This window comes from Chrysochloris asiatica, unplaced genomic scaffold (genome assembly GCF_000296735.1).
Source record: "Chrysochloris asiatica unplaced genomic scaffold, ChrAsi1.0 scaffold00107, whole genome shotgun sequence".
Lineage (NCBI taxonomy): Eukaryota > Metazoa > Chordata > Mammalia > Afrosoricida > Chrysochloridae > Chrysochloris > Chrysochloris asiatica.
In genome coordinates this window covers 7,504,465-7,531,657 of record NW_006408625.1, presented here as the reverse complement: position 1 = coordinate 7,531,657, position 27,193 = coordinate 7,504,465, and the positions used below count along the sequence as shown (strand labels likewise).

General features: G+C 46.6%; 3 protein-coding genes across 3 annotated transcripts; 2 read left to right on the top strand and 1 right to left on the bottom strand.

Moving 5' to 3' along the window:
* Window positions 1–324: 324 nt before the first annotated feature.
* On the top strand, window positions 325–10,934 carry ESAM (endothelial cell adhesion molecule). The gene is made up of 7 exons (XM_006867652.1): window positions 325–394; window positions 5,799–5,986; window positions 6,973–7,174; window positions 7,377–7,532; window positions 9,515–9,637; window positions 9,905–10,031; window positions 10,619–10,934. Exons 1-7 carry the CDS (start codon window positions 325–327, stop codon window positions 10,932–10,934), a joined length of 1,182 nt encoding a protein of 393 aa, XP_006867714.1.
* A 1,297-nt stretch (window positions 10,935–12,231) lies between these two features.
* Window positions 12,232–17,359, top strand: VSIG2 (V-set and immunoglobulin domain containing 2). The gene is made up of 7 exons (XM_006867678.1): window positions 12,232–12,292; window positions 12,763–12,926; window positions 13,426–13,633; window positions 14,690–14,845; window positions 15,828–15,947; window positions 16,064–16,205; window positions 17,227–17,359. The coding sequence occupies exons 1-7, from the start codon at window positions 12,232–12,234 to the stop codon at window positions 17,357–17,359; spliced, it is 984 nt and encodes a 327-aa protein (XP_006867740.1).
* Window positions 17,360–19,221: 1,862 nt separating this feature from the next.
* On the bottom strand, window positions 19,222–26,706 carry NRGN (neurogranin (protein kinase C substrate, RC3)). Its single transcript, XM_006867651.1, has 2 exons — window positions 26,692–26,706; window positions 19,222–19,440 (listed from the first exon to the last, which is right to left on the bottom strand). Exons 1-2 carry the CDS (start codon window positions 26,704–26,706, stop codon window positions 19,222–19,224), a joined length of 234 nt encoding a protein of 77 aa, XP_006867713.1.
* Between the last annotated feature and the right edge of the window lie 487 nt (window positions 26,707–27,193).

Sequence of the window (27,193 nt, the reverse complement as noted above, 5' to 3'; positions counted from 1 at the left end):
CCACGACTTATCCACCCATACCCTCCATCCTAGCCGGGTCAGACCTCGGGATTCCGACCATGGGAGTACCCTCCCCCACCACGGCGGGTCACCAGCACGTCTCGCCAGAGAGAACGGCGACCTCTCCGCCCCCTCGAATGCCCCGCCTTCCTGTCCCTGTCGGTCCCCACCCCAGCCCCGGCACACAGGCAGATTCGAACTGGAGCCGCCCTTGGTGTCAGTAGCCTGGCTCCTGGGCCCACCCAGTTGTTGATCTGCCTTGGCACCTGCTGATCGGTGTGTCCCAGAGTGAGTACCCATAACTCCATCGGGGCAGGGAAGGCCATGGTTTTCCTGCCTGGGCCGCCGGAGGCTAACTTGCTGCCGTTTTTGTTCCTGGGGCTGAGTGCCCTCGGTGAGTGAAAAAAATGGGATCAGGAGAGGACTGTGCTGGGGGTGGGGTGAATCCAATCCTAGGAGAGGTGATTTGGGGCGCTGATGAGGGGGGCTGGGTAAACAGGGCTCTCACCTTTGATCTCTCCCCTTCCCCGGACATCGCCTAGACAAACCTGGATAAGTCTAGGATGAGTTGTTCGACCGTTCTTCACCCCTATTCCACTTCCACCGACTCCACCCTAGCAGAAACACTGGCTAAAAAGAAAGATTTAGCCAGATCCAACCCACTGACAACACACACTAGTGGATGTCAATAACCCTGGAAGAATTCCCTAGTCCTGAGACTTGATACAGGCATTACTTTTTACATCAATCTGTAGTCCAAACCATCTGTCTTGCCTCCTCTCCCTGCTTCCTGCCTTGTGAATCTAGGGAGCTGTCCCCAAAGCAAGGCCCACTACAGTTCCCATCAATTCTGTAGCCCAAATCCTTCCTCTTGGGCCCTCACCCTGTTTCCTGCCTTGTGAATCCAGGGAGTTGCCCCCAAAAGTGTGACCATGAGGTCATTTGAGACACAGGAAATGAGGGACGTGTTCAGATACTGAGAGGAGAATTGTGACCCCCACACAGAGGTCCATGACCCCTGTTGGTTTCTAGAGTTAAAAGGACAAGGAAAATAAGAACCAGAGCTACAATGAGTCATGAGTAGAAAACCTTGAGGAGGGCACTCAGCCCCTGACCCAAAGCAGTCCCATCTTTGGAGAGAGAAAGACACAGTAGGAACTATATCCGCTATACACTGATTCACTTGATCTTTCCAGACTTTCTCACTATTCTCTTCGAGGATCTACAATGGGGGTGAAGGGTGCTTTTGACAGGCCAGCCTTAGGTTGGAGGCCACCAAGGTTTAAGAGAGAATAAGACTCAGAAGGCCATAGAGTGAAATTCAACTGCAGTGATGAGGGCTGAGATAGGAGGGCTTAACTCCCAACTGTATCCCCTTTAACTTGGCCCTTGCCTTCATGGTATTTTGGTATGATGTATTAGGGTCCCCAGACAAAGTGAGGTTCAAGGGCATGCTTCTGGCAGTAACAAGCTAGGACAACTTCCTGCCCTTCTGGGCTTGGTGGGCCTGCTCCAGGATCCCTCAGCTTCTCAACTCCCTTCTCCCAACCTCAACCTTAGCTCTTCTTTCCCTTTTGCCCTGATCATTCTACCTCTAACTCCCTCACCTCCTCCCTGCTGGTACAGGAGGTCTCTAAAACAAGGGAGCAAATCTGAGTTTGCTGCCTGGGCATCTTGGACACCATCTGCAGCTCATCTACACCCTTCTTTTTTCTGTCCCAGTTATGCATTCGTTTGTCATACTGGGGGTTTGGTTCAAGGTCCCTACTGGATGGGTTGTAAGAAGGTGTGTTTGTATGTATGAGAGACAGAAAGCACTTTGGGGTTAAATAGCACTGGGGCTAGCACTCTGGGTGCTGTGAGGGGCTCTCCAAAAGAAGCTTCTGCTCCTCCATCTGTAGATGGCTGTTTATGGTGTTTCCACCTTTCGGCTATTGTGAATAGTGCTGCACTGAACATTAGTGTACAAGTCTCTGAGTCTCTTAGCTGCCCCTGGAGCGTGAGAAGGCCGCTAGGGGAGTTTCTCAGAGAAAGAGGGAGACTAAAAATAGGAACCTTGGGGAGCCCGCCCATTTTTGTTCTCCATAGGCCTTTGCCTGTTCCCTCATTCTGATCTCAGCTGGCCAGAAGACTCCTTTTCTTGGGCTGCTCCTGTCTCCTTCAATCACACCCAAGCAACCTATTTTTCTCTCTCGATGGCCACCATGGATCCTAAAAGCAAAAACTGTTGACAAGTTGGGGAGCTTCCCCTCCAGCATACATCCAGGACAGAGGGTGGTAAATTTTGGGGGTCTCCCCAGTATCTTCCAGTTTCTAACTGCAGGTTTGGGGCAGAGAGTATTTGCCAATAGTGTATCCAGTGCTATCAATGTGCAAGGAACCCTGGTGATACAGTGGGTTAATCATTGGGTTGCTAACTGCAAGGTCAGCAATTCAAAGCCACCCACCACTCCCCCAGGAAAAGATGAGCTTGTCTGCTCCCTTAAAGATTTAAAGTCTCTGAAACTCTATGGAGCAGTTCTACTATGCCCTATAGGATTGCTGAAAGTCGGAATCTACACCATGGAAGCAGGTCTGTTTTTTGGTGCTAGGTTTTGCAAAGTGAAATTATAAATGCAGGACCTCAGGGAGACTGCTAAGGGTACCTATGCAAAGGAAATGCTCACTGCTAGGACCAGGCAGCTTTCTCTACCTGAAGTTTCTGGGCACTGGGATGGAATGCTGCAGAAAGGTCCTGGAAAGCCAACATTGCTGGCAGGGAAGTGCCAAATGGCTAGAATTCTGAGAGGGTATCAAACTCCTTGAGGGGAGGGTTGTTTTCGCCTGGAGAGTCTCCGGTCTAGCACCCTCCCCCCTTCATTGTCTTCTGGCTTATCAACAGGCACAAGTTTCCTGCCCAGTCTACAGGGACTAGCTAGGAAATGGGAAAGGGCGTGCTGCACAAGCCAAGGAATAGAGATGGAGCTTTGTAAAGACACGCACCCGGAAAGTGGTGGGGGTGACGCACATCCTGGCAGGGATCAGCTTCCTGACCCAAGAAGGTCTTCAGCTGTGGACTAGGAGGGAGGAGAGTTAGGTATGTCAACAGCCTGTGCCTGAAAGATGGCCACCTGTTCCCCACGGGGTGATGGTGTTTCATACCCTAGTGCCGAGGACAAGGAAGAGCAGGCTAAGGGGTAGAAGTCCAACATCCTCAGACTTCTTGTTATTAAATGATCTTGAATCAGTTCTGACGTTACAGTGACCCTGAATTGGGTTTCTGAGGAGCAGCTGGTGAATTTGAACTGCCAACCTTGCAGTCCAGTGCATTATCTCATAGCACCATACCAGAACACCATCCTTAGGCCTAGCCAGGTACAATCCCAACTTTATTCCACACAGGGCTTAACATGCCATCCCCTCTCTGAACATCAAAAATTGAGTGCCTTAGATACCATGATGAAAGCATTGATTGAGTACACTCCCCTCTTGAAACTAACACCCAGTCCACCTCTGAACCCTGGATGTACACTGAGAAAGGTTTGTAATTGATTGTCAAGAGACGTCCTTCAGGTCCTAGCTCTGTCTGTCCCTGTATTTACTAGAACCCAGAAAGGCCCCACCCAGATCTCCTGGATCCTACAATGTCCTTGGGAACTTTCTGGGTCTCAACCCCCTGCCTTCCTGAAGAAGCCTACCCACTGGGACTGAGCAGAAGCCTGGAAGCACTGTAGTACCAGGCAAGGCCTGGGCACTGAGCCACTGCCCTCTTTCTTGCTCAGGCATTTCAGAAGGACCACGGAGTTAATCAGTAACCCAGTGGCCTCCCAACATTCTCTGCCCATCCAGGCAAGCATGAAGGAGTGAGGAACTATGGGAACTCCAACTAAAGTTACTACTCCCTCTTGACTAGAAAAATTGGAGGTGTAAGCAGGCTACAAATGTTGCTATTGTTAGGTGCCCTTTAGTCAGCTCCGACTCATAGCAACCCTATGCACAGCAGAGCAAAACACTGCCAGGTCCTGTGTCATCCTCAAAATTGTTATGTTTGAATCTTGTTGCAGCTACTGTGTTGTTAGTCCACTTTTTGGGGGGTCTTCCCCTTCTTCCTTGACCCTCTACTTTACCAAGCATGATGTCTTTTTCCAGGGACTAGTCCCTCCAGATAACATATTCAAAGTCATACCATCTTCACTTCTGAGGGGCAGCCTGATTGTACTTCTTCCAAGATGAATTTGTTTGTTGTTCTGGCAGTTCATGACAATGCTTTAATGTTCTTCTCCAACACCATAATTCAGTTCTTCTTTGGTCTTCTTTATACATTGCCCAACTTTCACATGCATATGAGACAATTGAATATATTGTGGTTTGGGTCAGGAACACCTTAGTTCTCAAGGTGACACCTTTGTTCTTTAACACATTAAAGAGGTCTTTGTTTGACTCTGATTGTGGCTTCCATGAGCGCTGATTGTGCATCCAAGTAAAATGAAATCCTTGGCAAGTTCATTCTTTTCTCCACTGATCATGATGTTGTATATTGATTCAGTTGCAAGGCATTTTGTTTTCTTTACATCAAACTGTAGTCTATACAGAAGGCTGTATTCTTTGATCTTCATTAATTAGTGCTTCAAGACCTCTTCCATTTCAGTGAGCAAGGTTCTGTCATCTGCATATTGCAGGTTGTTAATGAGCATTTCTCCAATCCTGATGCTGCTGTGTTCTTCTTCATGAAGTCCGGCTTCAGCATACAGATTGAATAAGTGTGATGAGAACTTGATGCACACCTTTCCTGATTGTAAAACTACCTCTTGATTTGTATGTTGTTAAGTGCTGTTGAGTCGGTTCCAACCCATAGCGACCCTGTTTCTGAGGAGCAACTGGTGAGCTTGAACTGAGGACCTTGTGGTTCAAACTGACTTTTCAGTCCAGTGGCATTAACCCACAGTGTCACACCAGGACTCCTTGGTCTATATGTTGCTGTTGTTGTTAAGTGCCTTAAGTAGGTTCTGACTCATAGCAACCCTGTATAGGATTTCTGAGGAGTGGCTGTTGAGTTTGAATCACCAAATTTGTAGTTCAAAATGACCTTATGGTCGAATGCTTATCCTACAGCATCACACCTTAATATATATACACATATACAATTCTGCATGAGCACAATGAAGTGTTCTGGAATTCCCCTTCTTCACAATGTTATCATAGTTATGACCCACACAGCTGAATGCCTTTGCATAATCAATAAAACAAAAGTAAAAATCTTTCTGGTATTCTGTGCTTTCAACCAAGATCTAACTGACATGAGCAATGATATCCCAAGTTCCATGTCCTCTTCTAGAGTGTTGTTGTTAAGTGCCATTGAGTTGGTTCGGACTCATAGTGACTCTGTATAGGGTTTCTGAGGAGCAGCTGGTGAGTTTGAACAATCAACTTTGTGGTTAGTCATCCAGCGCTTATCCTATAGCACCACACCAAGACTTCTGGAATAATGGAGGTCAAAAGTAATAAATCTACCCTTCCTGCTGGATCTCTTTCCCACCCCTCCAGGCATCCGCCCCCTCTTTTTGGTGCCCAGAAATCTCTGGATAAAAATAAATGAATAGAAGGGGTCCTTATCCCGCTACAAACCCACCTGGTGAAATGGAAAGCAGGTTACTGAGTCAGTGGTCCCTGATGAATCGGGAGGCCTCCAATGGTGGGGCTTGTTGAGGTTCCTCCTCCATGTTTGAGCGATTGTCAAGACCCTCTCCAACGGTCACAGTAGGTGGGGTTCACAGGAGCAGGGAACCAGCCTTCTGAGCTCACGCCTTTCTTCTCCCCAGCGACTCCTTCGCGGGCCCAGCTGCAGTTGCAGGTGCCGGCGGGCCTCTCCAGGTTGCAGGCGGTAGAGGGAGCGCAAGTGGTGCTGCCGGCGTGGTATACCCTGAAAGGGGAGTTGCCTTTGGCTCAGCCAGGGGAGGTGCCTTTGGTGATCTGGTTCTTGGAACAGGAAGGGAAGGATCTGAAACAGGTGAGGAAGAAAAGCACTCCATCTGTGACTAGCTGTGCCCAGTGAGGGCGCATGGGAAAAAGCTGGCAATTTAGTGGGGAGGAGCTGGGAAGAAAGAGTTTTAGGGAAAAGCCAAGTGTCCTCACCGGTTCCGTTTTTGTTCCGCTTCCTCAAGTATTCTCTTTCACCCAACTTTCTCTACAAATCCAGCACACAAAACAGTGGAACTGGAGAAACAGTTTATTTTAAAATGGGTGTTGGGAGTTGGGGGATTGAGGAAAGGGGAAGTTTTAGGGCAAGTTACATAACTTTTAAAAACTGAGCATCTTTCTGTCTTCATATTTCTGTGTTTGCATACTGTCAGCAGTGTCAGATTACTAAGTAAGCAAGGTAAGCACAGGCTGGCTTGTGTTTACTTAGTAATCTGCCCCTGATTGTCAGTCATAGGCTACTTTTCAGATGATTACTGTATGTTGCCTTTCCCTTCTCACTTTCCACAAGCTGCCCTCTCTCATCACAGCAGACATACCTAGAAGTAAATTATACTTCATTTTCAGAGTTCCTCATGTACATGGGCTCCTTTTAAGGTCCTGGAAAATGTGTTCACATAGTCATTCGTTTTTGTAAATAAAATAAAATAAAATTCATCTTGTTTTAAAGGTCTCCCTACTGTATAAATTTCAGGCTCTACAAAACCCAAAACCTGTGTCTATCCCTGCAATCTATACAGCCTCCTATTTACAATAGTTCTCCTTCCCCATATGTCACCTTTCTAAACACCTTAATTAGGAACTGAAGAGATGATGTATAGGGGAACAAGAACTATTCTGGTGAAAGGGACTCAGGGGTGATGAGATGGGGGCTGGAGTGGGCATTGGTACAGTTTAAAAGGGATGGACGCAAGTGAAGGATATCTGCAGAATGCCAATTTAAGGAAAGAGGGTTAGCTAAGCCTGTGGGTACAGTGGATGCATGTAATAATAGAGAAGTGTTATGTCCTATACCAGGTGTTGGCATACAACAATGGGGTCCTGTCAAGCATTCCTCGAGCATCTCTGGTCTACTCCATGCCCTCTCGGAATGTGTCTCTTCGTCTGCTGGACCTCCAAGAAGAAGATTCTGGGTCTTACCGTTGTTCTGTGAATGTGTATGAGGGTCAACTCTTAAGTAGGGGCCACAGCAGCACAAGTTTAGAACTCAATGTGTTGGGTAAGTGAGAAGCACACACTTTCTAATTCCCCCATCACAGGAAAGGTCAGTCAGATCTCTCTTCCAAATGGCTAATGGTAAGGATTGGAGGAGGACAAATGCAGCCACAAAAGAGAATATGTGGGTTGAGGGGAAAGGAGTAGGGGCGAGAAGTTCTATTGATTCCTTGGGGTATGTTTTTATTCTGTCTCTTCTCCCCCAGTTCCTCCAGCTCCTCCATCCTGCCATCTCCTGGGCTTGCCCCGTGTGGGGAGCAACGTGACCTTGAGCTGCCAGTCTCCAAGGAGTAAGCCTGCTGCTCAATACCAGTGGGAGCGGCTGCCTCCATCCTCCCAGGTTTTTTTTGCACCCATTTTAGGTGAGAGAACTGTGGCTGGGGAAGGGAAAAGATGAGACGTGCCAGAGGGACTGGAGTGGAAAGGGAAGTGAATACTGAAAAATATTGCGGGAATGGCAGGGTGAGGATGATGTGAGGAGGGGAGAGGAGAAAGGGGACCTATCAGATGCAAACAAATGTCCTCACTGTATTCTTACCTTACTAGAAAGCTCCTATGACCTAGTGGCTCTGGATTGTTGTTGTTAGGTGCCATCGAGTTGGTACAGACTCATAGCAACCCTATGCACAGCAGAACAAAACACTGCCCAATCCTGGGCCAACCTAACTATTGTTGCCACATTGGGTCTATCCATGCTGCCACCTGGCCAATACATCCCATTTGGGGTCTTCCTCTTTTTCTCTGACCCTCCACCCTACCAAACATGATATCCTTCTCCAGAGACTGGTCCCTCCTGACAATATGTCCAAGGAGCACTCTGGCTGCACTTCTTCCAACATGGATATGTTGGTTCTTTTGGTAGCCCATGGCACTTTCAATATTCTCCACTAACACCATAACTCAAAGGCATCAATTCTTCTACAGTCTTCCTTATTTACTGTCCAGCTTTCACATGCATATGAGGTTATTGAAAATACCATGACTTGGGTCAGGCATACCTTAGTCCTCAAGCTGACCTCTTTGCTCTTCAATGGCTCTGGATTACTGCATTCAAATTCCAGTTTGACCACTCACTAACTGTGTGATTTTGTGCCTCTGTTTCCTGGTTTGTAAAATGAAGTTATCAATAGCCCCAGTTTGAACACACCAGCTATGAAAGACATTTTGCAAACAATAGGACCATGTTTAATATGGATTGTGGATTAAATGCTTTCAAGAACTATTATTAATTTGTTAGGCATGGTAACGGTAATTGTTGTTATGTGGGATAATGTCCTTAATATCTTGAAAATTCATGCTGAAATATTTACTTGGATATATTGGAGAGATTAGATAGATAGATAGATAGAGCAATAGATGTGATGGTGATCCTGGTGGTTATGTGCCTGGAGTTGGTTCCGACACATAGCAACCCTGTTTGGGGTTTCCGAGGCTGTAAATCTTTACGGGAGCAGAAAGCCTCATCTTTCTCTTGAAGAACGACTGGTAGTTTAGATAGATAGATAGATAGATAGATAGATAGATAGATAGATAGATAGATAGATAGATAGATAAAGTATGGCAAAATGTTAACAATTGGCAGATCCAAGTGGTATGTATATAGTTTTCATTTGACCATTTTTATAACAAAATTATTTTAACAGTACTTACCTCATATGTTTGTTGTGAAATTTTAGTACGTTGTTGTTAAGTGCCATAAAGTTGGTTATGACTCATAGCAGCCCCATATAGGGTTTCTAAGGCTTTAAAAAATCTTTGTGGAAGTATAAAGCCTCAACTTTCTCCCATGGAGCTGCTGGTGGGATTTTTTCATAAATAGCCAATAAATATTAACTTTATAGTAACTAATTAATTGAATCCTTCTAATACAATCAAGGAGGTCATGTTACCCCTATTTTATAGATGAAGAAATGGAGATCCAGACATGTCAAATAACTTGCTAAAAGTCACATGGTCTATTCTGGAATCCAGGTTTTCTAATTCCTAGTCCAATGTTCTTTCTTTCTCACCACACTACCTTCCAGAAATGAAAGCAAAAATAGTGTTTTGCTTTTTCTGTGCATCACTTCCTATTTAGCCTCCTTTCAGATATCAGTTGTGGGGGAACTAAGGAGTGGAAGTGGAAAAGGGTTTTGAGCTAGCAGTTTTGCAGCTGAGAGAACTCAGTATGCTGGCTGTCACACCCATTCCTTCCATCAAGGAACCTCCCAGAGAGGTAGAAGAGGACATTCTAGAAGAGAAGCAGGATTTTCTGTGTATGGGGTTTGGTTTATGTGTGTGTGTGTGTCTCTCTCTCTCTGTGTTAAAGATGGTCTCTGACCTGAGCACTAAATTGTGTCTACAGATGTTATCCGTGGGTCCTTAAGTCTTACAAACCTGTCCGTTTCCATGTCTGGAGTCTATGTCTGCACAGCCCATAATAAGGCAGGCAGTGCCCAGTGCAACGTCACCCTGGAAGTGAGCACAGGTCAGTGAGAGGGGTAAGTGTGGATAAGAAGAGTGATGAATGGGGGTGGGGTGCTATAATAGAAGGGAGGTAACCTGTTTTGTGAGGCCTCTGGTTATTAACAGGATGGGGAGCTTGTACAAATGTTTGGCACAAATGGTAACTGACCATTTTCTGATCGACCTTGTCTTAACAGGGAGGAAGAGACTTTATGGTGGCAGTGGGTATACTGGGATGGAGAGGGATGGGAACAGTTAGCTGTTCTCTCTGACACCGAGGATTTTCCAGGGCCTGGGCCTGTAGTGGTTGCTGGAGCTGTTGTGGGCACTCTGGTTGGATTGGGACTGCTGGTTGGGCTGTTCCTCTTGTACCAACGTTGGAGCAAGGCCCTAGAGGAGCCAGCCAATGATATCAAGTAAGTATCCCTCATCTCTGCCATGATGGGGGCTCTCCTAGTTTGATTTATGTTGTTGTTGTGTGCCGTGGAGTTGGTTCCGACTCATAGCGACCCTGCACAGGGTTTCCAAGGCTGTTAATCTTTACGGGAGCAGAACGCCTCATCTTTCTCCCACGGAGCAGCTGGTAGTTTAGAACTGCTGACCTTGCGGTTTGCAGCCCGATTCGTAACCACTACGCTACCAGAGCTCCTTAAGAATTCAGGCAGCTCCTGTCTAATGGAAAAGTTTCAATTTGATTCCTCTGGACAGGTTTTAAGAGGTGGTGGTGGTGGTTGTGAGCCATAGAGTTGGTTCTGATTCATAGCAACCCTATATAGGGTTTCTGAGGCTGTAAATCTTTACAGGAGCAGATAGCCTCATCTTTCTCTTTCAGAATAGGTGATAATTTCAAACAGCTGACTTTGAGGTTAGCAGCCCTGTTTGTGACCACTACACTACCAGAGCTAGAGGATGGTTAAAGTGAGGTGTATATGTGAGGGATGGTAAGACAAAGCATGTAGAAACATCCCACCTTCTGACTTCATATTACTTCTTTGATTATTAGGGAGGATGCCATCGCTCCCCGGACCCTGCCTTGGCCCAAGGGCTCAGATACAATCTCCAAGAATGGGACTCTTTCTTCTGTCACCTCAGCACGAGCCCTCCGACGATCTCAAGGCCTTCCAAGACCTGGCACATTAACTCCCACACCCAACCTCTACACCCAAGCCCTACCTTCACCAAGGCTGCCCAGGACAGATGAGGACCATTCTCAGCCAATAGCATCCAACCCTGGTGGGGTTTCTTCCTCTGCACTGAGCCGCATGGGTGCTGTGCCCATTATGATGCCTGCCCAGAGTCAGACTGGGTCTCTGGTGTGATGGCCCAACCACTCATTGACTAAGCCATCTGGTTTCTCTCCTTCCTTTTGGGGTCACTCCTAGCACAGAGGCCTGAATCTTGGGAGGGCGACATATTCTAAACCAACAATCCTCTGTCCCCACCTCTCTTTATGGGAAACCTGAGACTCAGTAAGACTCTAACTTCTAGGAGGTAAAAGAAGAAGAGGTTCCGACCTTGGATTAGGAAGAGCCTCCACCCTCTTACCACCCCACCCAATGAATGCAGCTGAATGCTGATGAGATTGGTTATTCCCCAAGGGCTTGGTGTGGGAGAGAGATGAGGTTTTCTGCTCCTGTAAAGATTTACAGCCTCAGAACCCTATATGGGGTTGCTATGGGTCAGAAGCGACTCCATGGCATACCACCACCACCACCACCAAGGCCCTAGTGGGAATTGTCAATGACTTCTTTAGGCTTTCCTGCTCTGTCCCTCACCGTTATCTAATGTCATCTTCTACCTTCATTCCAGTTCCCTGCATTAATATACACTGTCCTGTTTGGGTTTTTATTGGGTAGGGGATAGGGAGGATATTTTAAAAAAACTAACCTGCATGTGTTTTTGTTTTTGTAAACATCAATAAACTGTGTTTTTATGGAAAGCGAGAGTCAAATTGCCTTTTCAAGCTTGGAATTCCAAGAAGTTGACATTAAAGAAGATGCAAAATGGCCCTCTACCCAAATGTGTACACAGAAGGGCTTCTCCTCCCAATTTCTGGGCTTCCTAGCTCAGAACTGTTTTTCTAGTCTTTAAAAGGGGTATTTGCTGGTAAATGGAAAGGTGGAGGAATATCCTGTTGTTAGTTGTCATCCAGTTGATTCCCACTCATGGAAACCCATCCATGTGCTAAGACTAGTACTTCTTCATAGGGTTTTTAAGGCTGTTTATGATCTTTCAGAGACAGATGGCCAGGCCTATCTTCACAGCCCGCTTGCTCTAAACAGCAAGGTGTCCTTTCTTACGGAGCTTGAGTATGCCTCTTTCTCAGAGTCACTTTCCCCCCAGAGCTCCAGTTCTGGACCTTTCCCCTCAGGGTGACCAACCCAAGCCTACTCCTTATCCAAGGCCTGACAGCTTGAGAGGAAGAAAGCAAGGAGAAGCAGGGTTAGAGTAAATTCAGAAATGAGCCTCAAGGAGGGAGGAACATTTATTTCTTTAACCAAGGGTGCGGGCCTCTCCCCTTGTTTGCTCTGAGATAGCCAGTTTCACTCTTGACCAGCAAGAGTTTGCTGCCTTTTGGACCCTCCCTTCAGACTGCAGGACAGGTCTCTCTCAGTCATGGTCGGGCTCCTAGGTTCTGTCCTCTTTGGAGCTCTGCTGGGCTTCGTCTCCATTCACGGTGAGGAGAGGGGCGAGGGCAGAACCTTGGTTGAGAGCTGTAAACCGAGACTGTGCTTCTCTGAGCTCCTTGGGGCCTGCGTCAGTCAGCCGCCAGGGGCGCTGTGGCTCAGGGGTGGCGGTGAGGGAGAGGGGCGCGCGGGCTGGCAAGCAAATTTGGTCTCTCACAGCCGTGGATTAACAACGCAGGACTGTTGTTTTCCTTGTCCTAACAAACACACTCTCATATCTGGTTGAGTCTAGCTCCTGGTCCTTTCATCCACAAAAAACTCGGCCAGGCTCCTCTCTCCAGGAGGAGAAAAAAAGATTCAAGGGAGGGTTTCTGCACTCTATGGCAGGACCCCAGCCTCTGGTGTAGAAGCAATGAATTAGGTTGTAACCTCAAGATCCGGCCTCCGCTCCCACCCAACCACTTTCAGGGAGTCGCCCGCCCGAACGTTCCCTTTCGCTGGTCTTCCTTTGTTTCCCCAGTTCCTGGACTGGCGGTGGAGGTGAAGGTGCCTGCTGAGCCCCTGAGCACGCCTGTTGGCAAGACTGCCGAGCTGACCTGCAGCTACAGCACTTTGGTGGGAGACAATTTCGCCTTGGAGTGGAGCTTTGTCCAGCCTGGGAAACCCATCTCTGCATCCCATCCTGTGAGCCGAGAGCAACTGCGTTTGAGTTGGGGCTCTCCTCTCACCTGTTTTAGGAGTTGGCCCAGAGAGGCAGGAACGCTGCACCCAGAGTCAGGAGCAGGCGTTTAGGGATCAATATGCTTGTATGAAAGATAAGTGAACTCTTAGATCTTCTCAGAGCTGCAGTCTGTTTCATTTTGTATTACCTATTCTTCTCCCATAGCTGTATATCTAACTTTCCTATGTTAGTATAGTCCCAGTTTCAGTTAATGTGACAATATGCTATTCCTTCTATTAATATTATAATTTACAAATAGAGAACTCCATGTTCAGCTGAAAGCAGTGAATCTGGTTCAATTAGCATCTGAAAGAGGATGGTATTGGGGACAGAGGTTTTTATTATTAGTGTATTAGTTTCCCTGGGCCTCCTATTTATATATTTTTTTATATTTTATGATGGATTATAGAGTTGATGCCAAGCAGAAAAAAAATCACACGTGTATCATTTGCCTATTCCTAGATCCTGTACTTCACCAATGGTCATCTATATCCAGTTGGTTCTATGGCAAATCGGGCCAGCCTGCTTCAGAACCCTCCCACAAGAGGGGTGGCCACCTTGAAACTGAGTGATGTCCACCCCTCGGATACTGGAACCTACCTCTGCCAAGTTAATAACCCCCCAGATTTCTACACCAACGGGCTGGGGCTAATCAACTTTACTGTGCTAGGTAAGGCTGGCCGGGGACCCACTAGCCACCCATTGTACTCTGGCCGTGTTAAATTTCCCCACATCCTAAATCCAAACCTAACATACAACTCCATTAGGAACTCCAAAGGAAAATGCCCCCTTCTCAAAGTCTTCCAATCTTGGTGGTCACACTCCAGTTCCACCCTGCACAAAGAATGCATCCTTTCTCAGGGCTGGTAACAAAGGGTCTGAAACGGAAAGTCCTTTCCTACACATAGGGATCTGAGTCAGGTTCCCACCAACTCCATTCTTGTCCACAGGGAACCTCACATTCATAGCTCAGACTGTGTCCCTTCCAAGGTAAATGGCAGAAAAAGGGAGTGGCCATTAAAGGAACAAATTTACTGAGCAGTTGGTTCAGAACTTCTATCTTGCCCCAAACTCATTAAGTCAGTTCTGACTTGTTAAGTACTGTCGAGTTGTTTCCAACTCATAGCAACTCTGTATAGGGTTTCCAAGGAGCGGCTGGTGAGCTTGAACCACCGACCTTTGTGGTTCAGACGACTTTGTAGTCCAGTGCATTAACCCACAGCACCACAGCTTACTTAAAGATGAGCAAGGAAGTAGTATATGACCACTGTAATCAAATATCTGAAGGACAGTCACATAATGGAGGTGTAAGTTCTCTTTGGGAGCAGAGTCAGGAACTGGGATATTAACATAGATTTTGGCTCAACATGAGGAAGAATTTTCTAGCAATCAGAATTTTCACCAGTGGAAGTCACTTCTTGGGACTATAGAGTGGACAGAAAACAATCAAACCAGTTGCTGTCCTCATGTTGTCAAAGTAGAACTATATTTCATAGGATTTCACTGGCTGATTTTTAGGAAGCAGATTGCTAGGTCCTTACGCCATGGTACCTGTGGGTGACTTGAATTTGAACCTCCAACTATTTAGCAGCCAAATACTTAACTGTTGTGCCACCTGAGCAGAAAAGAACCACTATTTGGTAGGGACATTGAAGCAGAAACACCAGCACTTAATGGGAGCTGGATTAGAAGACTGCTAAGGTACTTCCTGTGATTCCCATTGCAGTGCCCCCCAGCAGCCCCTTGTGCACTCAGAGTGGTCAAACCTCTGTGGGAGGCTCTGCTGCACTGAGATGCAGCTCTTCCAAGGGAGTGCCCAGGCCTGCGTACAACTGGGAGCGTCTTGGATCTTCTACGCGTTCACTCGGGAGCATGGTGCAAGGTATGGACCCAGGGATTCAAGATCTGGGCAAATTGAACGCCACACTACCAATTCTATGATAGAGAATATGAAACAAACTTCTTTTCCTGCCTCTTCCGTGATTTCTTTATTGTCCTTTCCTGTTTCTTTCTGCACATTCTGTGGCTGGCTAATTTGGAAGCATTTCTTAACCTAAAAATACTCCTGACATCCTGGGATAGTGGAATTCAAATAATTCCCACTAGTCTGCTTTTGGGAGATTTCCTAGGGTCATGAATCCTTTCAGACTTCCTAGAAATGAACCCAATATAGTAGCATGGACTGTTTTGAATCATTTCCCTAGTTTAAGGAACCATACTAATATAACTAGCTACATGCCATGGCTTTGTTTTCATTGGTTGGCTTCAGTTACCCTGTACTCTGTCTCAACCCCAGCAAACCTTTTATCAACCCAGGACCATCCCATCTCTCCCCTACACTTTCTAAAACCTTCTCTCCCCACCCACAGCATTGTGTTTGGCCTACTAAAGGTAAGGTTTTAGAAAAGTGTTTGGATCAGTTTAGAACTACCCCAAGGGACGCTGCTTTTAGCAATCAAGCCTATCACAACTAGTCAGTTAGCACTCACCTTCAACCCTTCATGTGCATGCAGAACTCATTCTCCCAATGCAGCTGTATGTTGTTGGTCAGTTCTGACTCATAGGGACCCTGTATAGAGTTTCTGAGGAGCAGCTGATGAGTTTGAACAGCTGACCTTGCAGTTCACACGACCTTGTGATTGCTTATCCTTACGGCAACACACCAGGATCACAAAGTGGCTTTGACTCTTTCTGTCTGTGTCATCTCAGACAAATAAATTCCCTTCTATGTGCCAATTTCCCCATCAATAAAATAAGATTAATTACTTGTCAGGATTTGTAAGAGTTAAATGAATTACTTTTTACTTATAGTAGGTGCTCACTTCATTGAAGGAGTGACAGAACATTTCCTCTTCACCCTGTAGATGAGGTATCTGCTCAGTTAATTCTCACCAATCTCTCCCTGACCTCTGCCGGCACTTATCGTTGTATGGTCACCAACCAGTTGGGCAGTGCAGCCTGTGAGCTGAACCTCTCTGTGACTGGTAAGGAACTGTGGGCAGAAGCCAGGCTGACAGGCTTGGATTGGGGAGACTGTATGAATTTATCTGAGGAGGGCCCAAGAAAGGCCAGCCACTTTGAGAATCCTGTCTCTCCTTAGACCCCTCTAAAGGCCGAGTGGCTGGAGCTATGATTGGGGTGCTCCTGGGCATGCTGTTCCTGTCAGTTGCTGCATTTTGTCTTATCAGGCTCCAGGAGAGAAGGAAGAGCTCCAAGGAGACATATGGGGGCAGTGACCTCCGGTGAGCAAGAAGGCTGGGACAGGGTTGTGCAAAGGGAGGAGAAGGCTTGGGTTAAGTAGGTGCCTTTAACCCTCAAATACATTTAAGTCTTTAGGAATGTTTAAGGGTACATAAGGTGTTCTGGTAGCGTAGTGGTTATGAATCAGGCTGCGAACCTTAAGGTCAACAGTTCAAAACTACCAGCTGTTCCGCAGAAGATGAAGCTTTGGAAACCCTGTACAGGATCGCTATGAGTTGGAACTGACACCACGGCACATAACCACCACCACCAATGCTGCTGGTGTGGCGCTGTGGGCTAATGCGTCAGACTGCAAAGTCATTTGACCTGCAAGGTAGGTGGTTCAAGCTCACCAGCGGCTCCTTGTAAACCCTATACAGGGTTGCTCTGGGTCGGAATGGACTAAGATGGCATTTAACAACAACAAATGTTGCTTAGCTCTGGGGTTTGACGGTGGTGGTATGGCCTATTTATTTGAATGTGTGAGCAAGGAGTACAGGGTGGAGAGGCAAGGATTATTCACTTTACAGGACTGCCCTGACCCTCCTATTTAAAAAATTTTAAATGTTTGCTTTGCAGTTTCACATCCATTGCAGCTTTGGACTAGTGGTGGAAGGTAGATGCCAGGAGCTGAATTTGTTCAGTGTTCAGCTGAATTTAGTTCTTTTGTAGGGGCAGTGAGGAAAAAAGAGATGAAAGCTGCCTCCATCATCGACTTTAGTGGCTAGTCCTGGGGCTCAGAATAGTATTCAGAACAGTGTTTCTCAAAGTTTTATCTTCAAATAGCCTGTACAAAATCACTAGAAGCACGTCAGAGGTCACATCCTATCGCTCCTAAAGCAGAATATGAGCCTATGTGTATGGTTGGGGGTGGAGGTGATGACAGGGCCCTAGAGTCTTCATGTTAACCAAGTTCTACCAAGATGATTCTCATGCACAGTAAATGGAAAGCCCCTGGGCCAGAGGTTAATGTCCTTTGAGGTATACTCTGGCCTTCACTAAGAATTTGCCTCTGTCCATCAGGGAGGATGCCTTTGCTCCTGGGATTTCTCAGCAGACTTCTGTGAGGACTGATTGTAGCAATGGGCTCCTCAAGAGTGCTCCATTCACTAGCACTGTGAAGACCACCAGATCCAAGCGCCCTATGGTCATCTGACTTCCCTCCTGATCCCTGGGGTAGGGGTAGGGGAATAGGAAGGGGAGATGGTGGACAAGGGAGGAAGGGATTAGGGGGTAAAATATCAATACTTAAAGCCTTCTGGTGCCATATTGTGTCCTTCTTTCTGCAGGTAAACAGAATTCCTCTAGGCAAACAAAACCTTATTTACCAGTAAAGGAAAGTAAGAGCTTAAAGACTGAGAGATGATGATGTAGGCAAGAGGTCTGATGGGGTCAATGGTCAAAGGGTTTAAATTCTGGTTTCCGGGAATCCCCACACCACTCCAGCTTTTTGGTCTGCTCAGATGAAACTTGAAGCACCAAGCACTGGCCCTGTACACCTGGCACCCTCTGAACACTTGGACATTCTTCTTTATTGTTCACATTCCAAGTCGGCAAGATCACATGCACACACGGAGATTAAAAACTTTCTGGCTATAACCCCAGGAGCCCCGCGGGGCCCGTGCTTGTTGGGGCCGGGGCGTGGCCTCAACCCGACTCCTCCTACGGAGCCTCCCCAACGCGCAGCGTTTACATTAAGAGAGCTGGACAGGCGGCTCTCAGGGGTGCGCTGGAGAGAGGGGAAGGCAGATTACTGGCAGGCGTGAGACTGGGATGTGAAATAGGAATTTCCTTTCTGTACAGAGCAGGGGGTATCAGACACCATAAAAGCTCTCTTTTCCCTCCTCACCACAGATTCAATTCTCTAAGGCTACGATGGGGGCAGAAACAAAACAGAGAAGCAGGATGCACCCTTTAGCTGCGCACTGAACAAAGGGACTTTTTTTTTTTTTTAAGTGAGTTGCTTGACTACGCTTAGGGCGCCCTCCGTAGCGCACACAGGGAAGTGCACAGAGGCTGCGGAGGCAGAACCGCATGCTGAACGCCCAGAGAGGTACGAGAGAAGCAAAAGGAAGATCTGGGAGAGTGAGATTGGAGTGTAGGTAGGGTAGCGCGGATGGGCGAATGGGGACCATACTAGATGGGGGAACGGACTTGGCGACTCCGCAACGGAGCCTGTCTGGGAAGAGTCTGGAGACGCAGGGGAGTTTCTTGAAGCTGGCGGGTTGGTGGGAAGGAGGGGTTCACAAACACTGCAGGTAAGACTTGTCACTGCGAAGGGGACGCGGCATCCATCTCTCCTCCTGACCTGAGGAGACAGACGGTCTGAGAACCTGCCCTTTCCCTGGACCCACACACCTCTTTTCCAGAGCCAGGGCACCAGGGTAGGGAACACCCAAAGGCCCATCACCCAAAACTCCCACCCAAGGTCACTGAGCTGAAATGAACCGCCAGGCAGATATGTGTGTATGCAGCAGTGTGTTTGTTGGCTCTCGACTGGATTAGCGCAGCCAAATGGGAGTGATTGTATATCTGTATCAGTCTAGGTGTATATCCGGGTTGCAGGCTTAGGCACCTTGGCCTGTTAAAAAACCCGCAGGCGAAGAGTAAATTTTCCCCAGGATAGGAAGGGGTGAAAGCGACTGACTGGGGTATGTGGTTCTTTTCTCCCACTCTGGGTTTCATAATGCCATTCTGGGTTGTAACTTTACCTTAGAAAACACTCAGTTCTTCTTCAGTCCGGATGGCAGAAGTATGTGGGGGGGTGGGTAGTTGGAGAGAGAAACAGGTGAGCTCTAGGAACCTGCAGTACCCCAGCCTCCTCCATTCGCCCACCCATGACTTGGATATCTGCCCCTCCCCGCTTTAGCTGCTCCTACTTCTCTTCTGCACCCCACCAACCCACCCTGCCCTTAATCATCCCTTGCTCCTTTGCTGGAGACAAGCGGAGCAGCTCTTGCAGGTCCCTGGTGATGGGACCTGAGAGCTTCCCGACCCGCAGAGCTTACCTCTCCTGGCCTAGTCTCCGCTGGGGCCGCCGCCCGCGCCTCCCCGGGCGCCCCCAGCTCCGCCTGGCACCCCTGGACCGGGACCTTTGAGGCCGCGCTCTCCACTCTTTATCTTCTTCCGCGCCATGTGGCCCCGGAAACTCGCCTGGATTTTGGCAGCAGCTGCATTGGCACCGGGATCGTCCAACGGGATGTCTAGAATGTCCTCCGGTTTAGAGCAGGCGCTCTCCTGGGGGCGGGGCAGGAAGATTCTTCTGAGGTTGCTGGGTCAATACCCTAGGAGACCCTGAAGGATAGGGCAGGAATAGAACTCTGGAGGATAGAGGCAAGGGCGACACGAGGATGGGAGCCCAGAGAGGTGACAGCTCCAGTCCTGGATAAGGGTTAAGGCAGGGTTGTGGGCTGTGTGTGTTGGGCCGGGGAAGGAGGGGATCTCCTGGTTGGTCACAGGCAAAGAGGAGGATTCAGGGCCACATGGATTCCTCGGTTGTGCTCCTAATGAAACGAAAAGTGCATGGTGGGATACAAGAAAGCCAGATAACAAGAGTTCAGAGAGTTGTGTAGCTGACTGGAGGGTGGGTTTGGAGGGGCAAAGAAAACAGCAACAGGGATTCCCTGGAAGGTGGTGTAGAAGAATCAGTAGAAGAATCAGCAGTCCCCTTCGTGAATGAAATCACTCCAGAGATGGGTCAGCCTCTAGGACATAGGACTCTCTAGCCCAGAGACTCATTTTCCATTGACTCTCCATTTTCTACTGCTCCCCAGGATGAATTCAGACACAGAAGTGAGGGGGTGGTCTGAAGAAGTGACAGAGAAAAGGTTTCATTCTAAAAACGACAAAGGAAAGATAAGAAAGATGGAGCAAGAGACCCCTTCTATGATGTGCTCATAAAAAGGAAAAGAATTATGACAGTAGCTACCTTTTAAGCACTTACCTTGTTCCAGGCATGGTGGTAACACAGGCATTATTTTATTTAGTCCTCACAAGGCACTGTGGATTGATACGCTGGACTGCAAGGTCAGCAGTTCAAGCTCACCAGCTGCTCCTCGGAAACCCTATACAGGGTCGCTATGAGTCAGATCTGACTCAACAGTGCTTAACAACAACAATAAAGCTATGTTGTTGTTAGAGCCATGTAGTCTGTTCCAATTCATAGAGATGCGTATAGCATTTCCGAGGCTATAAATCTTTGTGGGAGCAAAAAGCCTCATCAGTCTCCCTTAGAGAGGCTGATGGGCTCAAACCACCAACCTTGTGGTCTGCAGTCTAGTGCTTATTTTCTAGAGCCACCACAATCCTTAAAAAATTGGCTAAGAACTCATAATTGTTTTTCCTCCATGGAAATATTTAGTAAAAGGCTAAAGATTTCTACAATGTGAAGAGAAACCAGAGTAAAGCTATTGTTGTTAGATACCATTGAGTCAATTCAGACTCATAGCAACCCTGTGCACAGCAGAATGAAACAATGCCCGGTCCTGCACCATCCTCACAATTATTGTTTAGTTTGAGCCCATTGTTGCTGCCACTGTGTCAATCCATCTCATTGAGGGGCCTCCCTCTTGTTTGATGACCCTCTAAAGCATGATGTCCTTCTCCAGGAATTGGTTCCTTCTGATAACATGTCCAAAGTATGAGAGACGAAGTAAAGCTATAGTGTACTTTTTATTTTTACTCTTGTTTATCTATAGTAAAACTAAGGTGTAGAGTGTTTAAAAACCTGTATGAGGATACACAGATAGCTAGCAATGGACCTAGGATTCAAACCTTTAAGTATGTTTTTAATCCCTACTTTATAGGACTCCTGGTGTAGCACTCAGATCACCACTGAACTGTAAACCACAAGGTCGACAGTTCAAACCCACCAGCTGCTCCTCAGAAACCCTATACAGGCCGTTATGAGTTGGAGCTGGCTTGATGGCATTTTAACAACAATACTACTCAAATGGTGCAAGAAACTCTGGTAGTGTAGTGGGTTAAGAGTTGGCCTCATTAACTGCAAAGTCAGCAGTTTGAATCTACCAGTTGCTCTGCTGGAGAAAGATGAGGCTTTCTGCTCCCATAAAGATTTACAACTTTGCAAACCCCGTGGGGTCACTATGAGTTGGAACCAGTTCCATGACACATAACCACCACTACCACATACAGTTGATGGTTAAAACTCACCAGCCATTTCTTGGAAACCAAATACAGGGTTGTTATGAGTCAGAACCAACTCAACAATAGGATGGTACAGGACTGAGTAGTGTTTCCTTCTATTGTACATAGGGTTGCTATGAACAACAACTCTATAGGATAAGGTGCATTGGTGGTTCCATGGTAGAATTCTCACCTTCCATGTGAGAGACTGGAGTTTGATTCCCAGCCTCAGTTCCTGGCTAATGCACCACAATGCTGCTACTTCTGATTTCTCAGTGTAGGTTTTCATGTTGCTAAGATGCTGAATAGGTTTTAGTGGAGCTTCCAAAGTAAGAGATTACGGGAAAAAAAGCCTGATCTACTTCTGAAAACTCAGTCAATAAAAATTCTATAGATCGTCTGACCAAGTGTTGCATGAAGTCACCATGAGTTGGAAGTCAATTCAGTGGCAGCTAAGAACAACTCTACTGGATAAGCAAATGCAGTCACGAAAATGAACCAAGGCTCTACCACTTGCTTAACTGTCTGGTCTTGGGCAAGTTACCCAATCTTTTCCTGGCTCAACTCCTTCACTTGAAAAATCATCATAATAATATCTGCTTGTAGCTTTTTCATCAGACTATAAGAGACTGATTTGCTTACCACAATTACCACTATAATCTATAATGGAGTCCTGGTGTTGTGCTGTAGGATAAGGTTGGTGGTTCAAACCTACCAGTCACATCTTGGTAATCCTACACAAGGTTGCTACGAGTCAATGACAGAACTTAACAACAACAACAACCTGTAGGGGTTATGGGAAAGAATAAACAATATGATATGCATGAAGTTTCTGGCATAATTTAGTTGGTCTATAAGGAACTCTGGTAGCGTAGTGGTTACGAATTGGGCTGCGAACCTTAAGGTCAGCGGTTCGAAACTACCAGCTGCTCCGCGGGAGAAAAATGAGGCTTTCTACTCCCGTAAGGATTTACACCCTTGGAAACCCTGTACAGGGTCGCTATGGGTCGGAACCGACTCGACGGCACTTAACAACAACAACATAAATGGTAGCTATTTCTATTCTTAAATTATACTACTTTCTTATGACACCCACCTCAGTTTGATTCAGAATGGACACCTGGGACAAGAGACAAAGTCACCCCTGCCCCAATGCTTTTCCCTTAAACCAGCTCCCTCTTTCTCTAGCTGAATTCTCTTGGCAATGTTGCTTGGTGGCCTATTTACAGACAGAACTGGAAGAAGAGTAAAAGGAATACTGGAAAGGGTGTGTTGGTCATAGGGCTGATGCCTTCTAAAACCAGAATTTCATGATGCGTGCCTGAGGGTTCTTATCAACTGAAAGGTAGGGTGAAGATGGATAGCACACTGGTTGCCAAGTAAGGAGCCATAGCTTCTGGTCCCAACTGGATACATCACTTCACCTCTGAGGGTCTCAATTTCTTCAGCCTCTGCTAGAATTTGGCCTAAAAGATAAAGTCTCCTTCAGCTCTCAAATCCTAACAGCACTTATGTGCCAGGCCCTGTGTTAGCATTGCCTTCCATTAATCTCTGTTTTAGAAATCAGGAAACTGAACCTCAGAGACATTTTATAAAGAAGACTGTGTTGTTAACCACTGCCTCAAGGCAAATCATTTGTCTATGAATTCATTTGGACCAAGTCAACTAGACTGTGCAAATGAAAGGCACAGGCTCCAAAAACATGTTTCTTTGCCTTTTCATATTAAGTGAATTCAGTAAAGTCATATACATGTGACTATGTATATCAGAAGGATCCCTGGTGGTACAGTGGGTTAGCACTTGGGTACCAACCGAAAGATTCAGCAGTTCAAGCCCACCAGATTTTCAGTGGACGAAAGATGAGGCAGTTTGCCTCCATAAAGATTTACAGCCTTGGAAACCCAGTTCCACTCTGTTCTACAGGATTGCTATGAGTTGGGGCAATGGGTTTTTTGGTTGTTGTTTAAGTTTTTCACAAACACCAGGTTTGGTGGTCAGGGAGGAGAGCCCCTGAATGAAAGATGATGAGGGACCTGTCTCTATCCCCTAAAATGTAAGCTTTTTTCTCTATAGTCTCAGTTCCTTCTAGTACTGAGCCAAATCCCTGCAGCTCAACCTCCCACAAAATGGAGTAGAAAGATACCCCTATCCTGACAATACTCTCTGTGCCCTGTCACCCCTTGCTCACTGCACAGTCTCACAATGGGTATCTTTCCTGCTCAGCCCTTAGGTCCTCCTGACATAGGAGACAGGAGGAAAGTTCTTGTGTACAAGGTGCACTGTAGGAAGTACCCAAGGATGTTGGCCACTGGAATAATTGTGTGATTAGCCTCTTGTTTACTATTTGCATGGGCAGCATCTCCTTTTTTCCAGAGAACACTCATTTCAACCTTATCTACCAGTCCCTCAATATGGCTTATTGACATGCAATCAGTCTATGGCACACCAGGACCTATTAAGCAGGGACTCAACAGCTACCTGAATTGCTCCTGAAGGACTGGAGGAAGACATGTTACATTCCTTCCTGGGCTTCTTGGTTCTCTCATGTCTCTCCATTGACTATGCCCCCTGCCTTCCCTTTTCCATCATGCTTTCTCAGCAGTACCTCACACTGTATACACCCTTAACTCACATCCCAGAACCCAAAGTCCATTTATTTTCTTTACTTCATAAAACAGTGCTGAGGAGGAGTGCCTTTTCCTCAGTGGGGTCCAGAAACCTGTTTAGAGTCCATTCCTTCTTTTACAACCAATCCCTTCCAGGTGAGTAACAAGCAGAAGGTAAGACTAGAAGGAGATATGTTATCAGAATTTTTCTCCAGATGGTGGGATAGTAAATGATTGACATTTTTCTTTTCTAAACTTCTCTCTAGTTAAAAATTTCTCTAGTATGAACATGTTGCTTTTAAAAAAATAATATTTTATTGTGTTTTGGGTAAAGGTTTACATAGCAACTTAGGTTCTCATTTAATAATTTCTACACAAATTGTGGTGTGGTGCTGTGGGTTAGTGTACCAGACTGCAAAGCCATTTGAACTGCAACGTCGGTGGTTCAAACTCACCAGTTGCTCCTCAGAAACCCTATACAGGATCGCTATGGGTTGGAACCAACTCAATGGCACTCAACAACAACACAAATTGTTCAGTGACACTGCTTACATTTTTTGCACATGTCAACAGTCTCATGATTTCTGTTCTGGTTGTTATGAGCATATATTTATGATGAGGGAAAAAACAAATATTTAGAGTAGAGAATGAAGTATAACTATTCTTAAGTTCTGCATCACTGGACAAATCATTTAACTTTAAAAAATATGTTTGCACATCTGTAAAATGAAGGCAATAATACCATCTCTTAGAACTGTATGATGATTAAATATAAAATACTACGTATAGAGTCCCTGAGTGGTACAAATGGTCAATGTACCTCACTGCTAACAGAAAGACTAATGGTTCAAATATACCCAGCGGTGCTTTAGAAAAAAGATCTGGAGATCTAGTTTTGAAAACTCAGCCATTGAAAGCCCTATGGAGCGCAGTTCTACTCTGATACATGATATCACTATGTTGTTGTTAAATGCCCTCAAGTTAGTTTCAACTCAGTGTTCCTGTGTAGAGTTTCAGTGAGTGGCTGGTGGGTTTGAACTGTTGACCTTTAGGTTAGCGTTCAGTACTTATTCTAGTGCCACACCAGGGTCCCTGAGTTGGAATCAACTCTATGAGGGCACTGGTTATTTTCATCACATGGTAAACATTCACATATTGGCAACTATTAATGATACCACTAAGAGTAAAAATCATAACCATGACAACTTGCCCCTAAATGAGATGTAGGAAAGTTTCACCCCTAGTAGAACGAGGCTTTCCTTTCCTTCCATACTACATATTTTTTACCCCTTTCTTTTTGTATACCATGGGATAGAGGGTGGGAAGCTAGTAAATTCTGTAACCTCTTATATTATTAGCTGGGTTGACTGAATGGGAATACAGGACTTCAAGTCTGCGTTTTCCATACTTCTTGTTGTTAAAATGCTATCAGTTGGTTTGGGCTCATAGCGAACCTGTATAGGGTTCCCAAGGAGCTGCTGCTGTTTGAACCGCTGACCTTGGAGTTAAAAGTCCAGTGCTTATCCTACAGAGCCACACTAGGACTTTTCCTTATTTGTCGCTGTTATGTGCCAAAGTCAGTTCTGATTCATAGGGACACTGTATAAGGTTTCCAAAGAGCAGTTGGTGGGTCTGAACTCCTGAACTTGTGGTTCTAGTTAGCTGTAGTTAGTAGCTCACCAGAACTCCTTTCCATACTTAAGGTTTTTAATGTTTCCCCCGAAACTTAGGGGTTCAAAATAAATTGTTGTTAAGTGCCATCAGTCAGTTCTGACTCATGATGTCTCCAAGGAGCGGCTGGTGAGTTTGAATCGCCGACCTTGTGGTTCAAATCGACCTTACGGTCCAGTACTGACTTAAATAATACGATTTATAAAATTTTACTTATAAACATTTTCATTAAAATATAATTTATTACTTAAATATCTATGTATACACTCATACATATGTATTTACAGCTCAAGAGCCAGGACCTATGTCCTGTGTCAGGCGCTTTTCATAGCAAGTCACCAGAACAGCAATCTACTTTCTGCGTCCAGGTTTCCTTAGGGGCATGACAAATTACGGTCACTTCCCTCCCTTGCCAGTAGGGCTCTTCCGCGGTCACTTCACCCAGCCCCCTCCAGAGCAAGAAGGCGTCAGGGGCAGGATCTAAGCCTCCACAGAAACACACATAGTAGGCTCTTTGCTGCCCGACATCACGACTAAGCTAATCGAGATAAACTGCGCGGTACAGGACATTTATGCAACTGTCAGAAGGTAGTGAGGATCAGTCTGTCCGCCCACGGATAGTGGCGGCAGTGGAGTGGGGAATGGGGTTGGGAGCCGAAAGCTAGGGAGAAAGGATTCGCTACAGCTTGGGTAGACGACCATTTCTAGCGTTTTGTCTGGGGTTAGTACCTCCTCGTCTAACCTGGAGCTTTCTTGCTGCAGTTTGAACCCTTCACATATACCCTGGATTCTGTAGTAGGTTTTCGAGCTCCTACTTCAACCTAGACTGTCTAGCGGATGGCATTCAGCTGTCCCCGTGAGGTTCAGACGCCCCCGTGGGGTGGGAAGCATTTCTTTCTAGGCTTCCAAGTGAGGTAGGCACCTCCCACCACCCCCACCCATGTCTCGCTGGGGCCCCTAATGGCTCCTCGCCTTCTGTACCCATTTATTCGCCCTCCAGGGAAGCCTCAGGGGCCCTATGCCCCACGCCAAGCGGAATGCCCATCCCCCAGATCCTGTAACTTACTGTGCAGCAGTCCATGTTGGTATTGTGGGGTCGTTAGTTGGGGGTGGAAATTTGAGCTGGGCAGAGGTGGGGGCTGTTTGAGGCAGGGTGGGAACTCTGGGACTCCGGACTACCTCCGACTCGCGCGGAACTAGCTGCTCTCCTCCAGGGTCTCTCTCCCGCGCTCAGCTCTGCTTGCGAAAGTAACCTAAGCTCCATGGTCTAGAAGCCAATCAGAAGAGCCTTTGTTCAGGTGGGCGGGGAGAACTAGATGCAGAACCACTCCCTCCTTGGGCTCCTTCCCCCTCTCTCTTCCACGTGCTCCAACCCTCCGCCTACACGCTTCCAGCCATTCCTCCTACACACTTCATTCTCCCAAACTCAACCTCCTTGCTTGTTAAACGACAGGCAGGGGTGGTCAGATGTATACTGGAGCAGGCAGATGGAGGCCCCCAATGTGCCGGACACACCTGCGCAGAGTTTAAACCCTTGGCATCTACCCTGGACTCTATCCACTTCCATC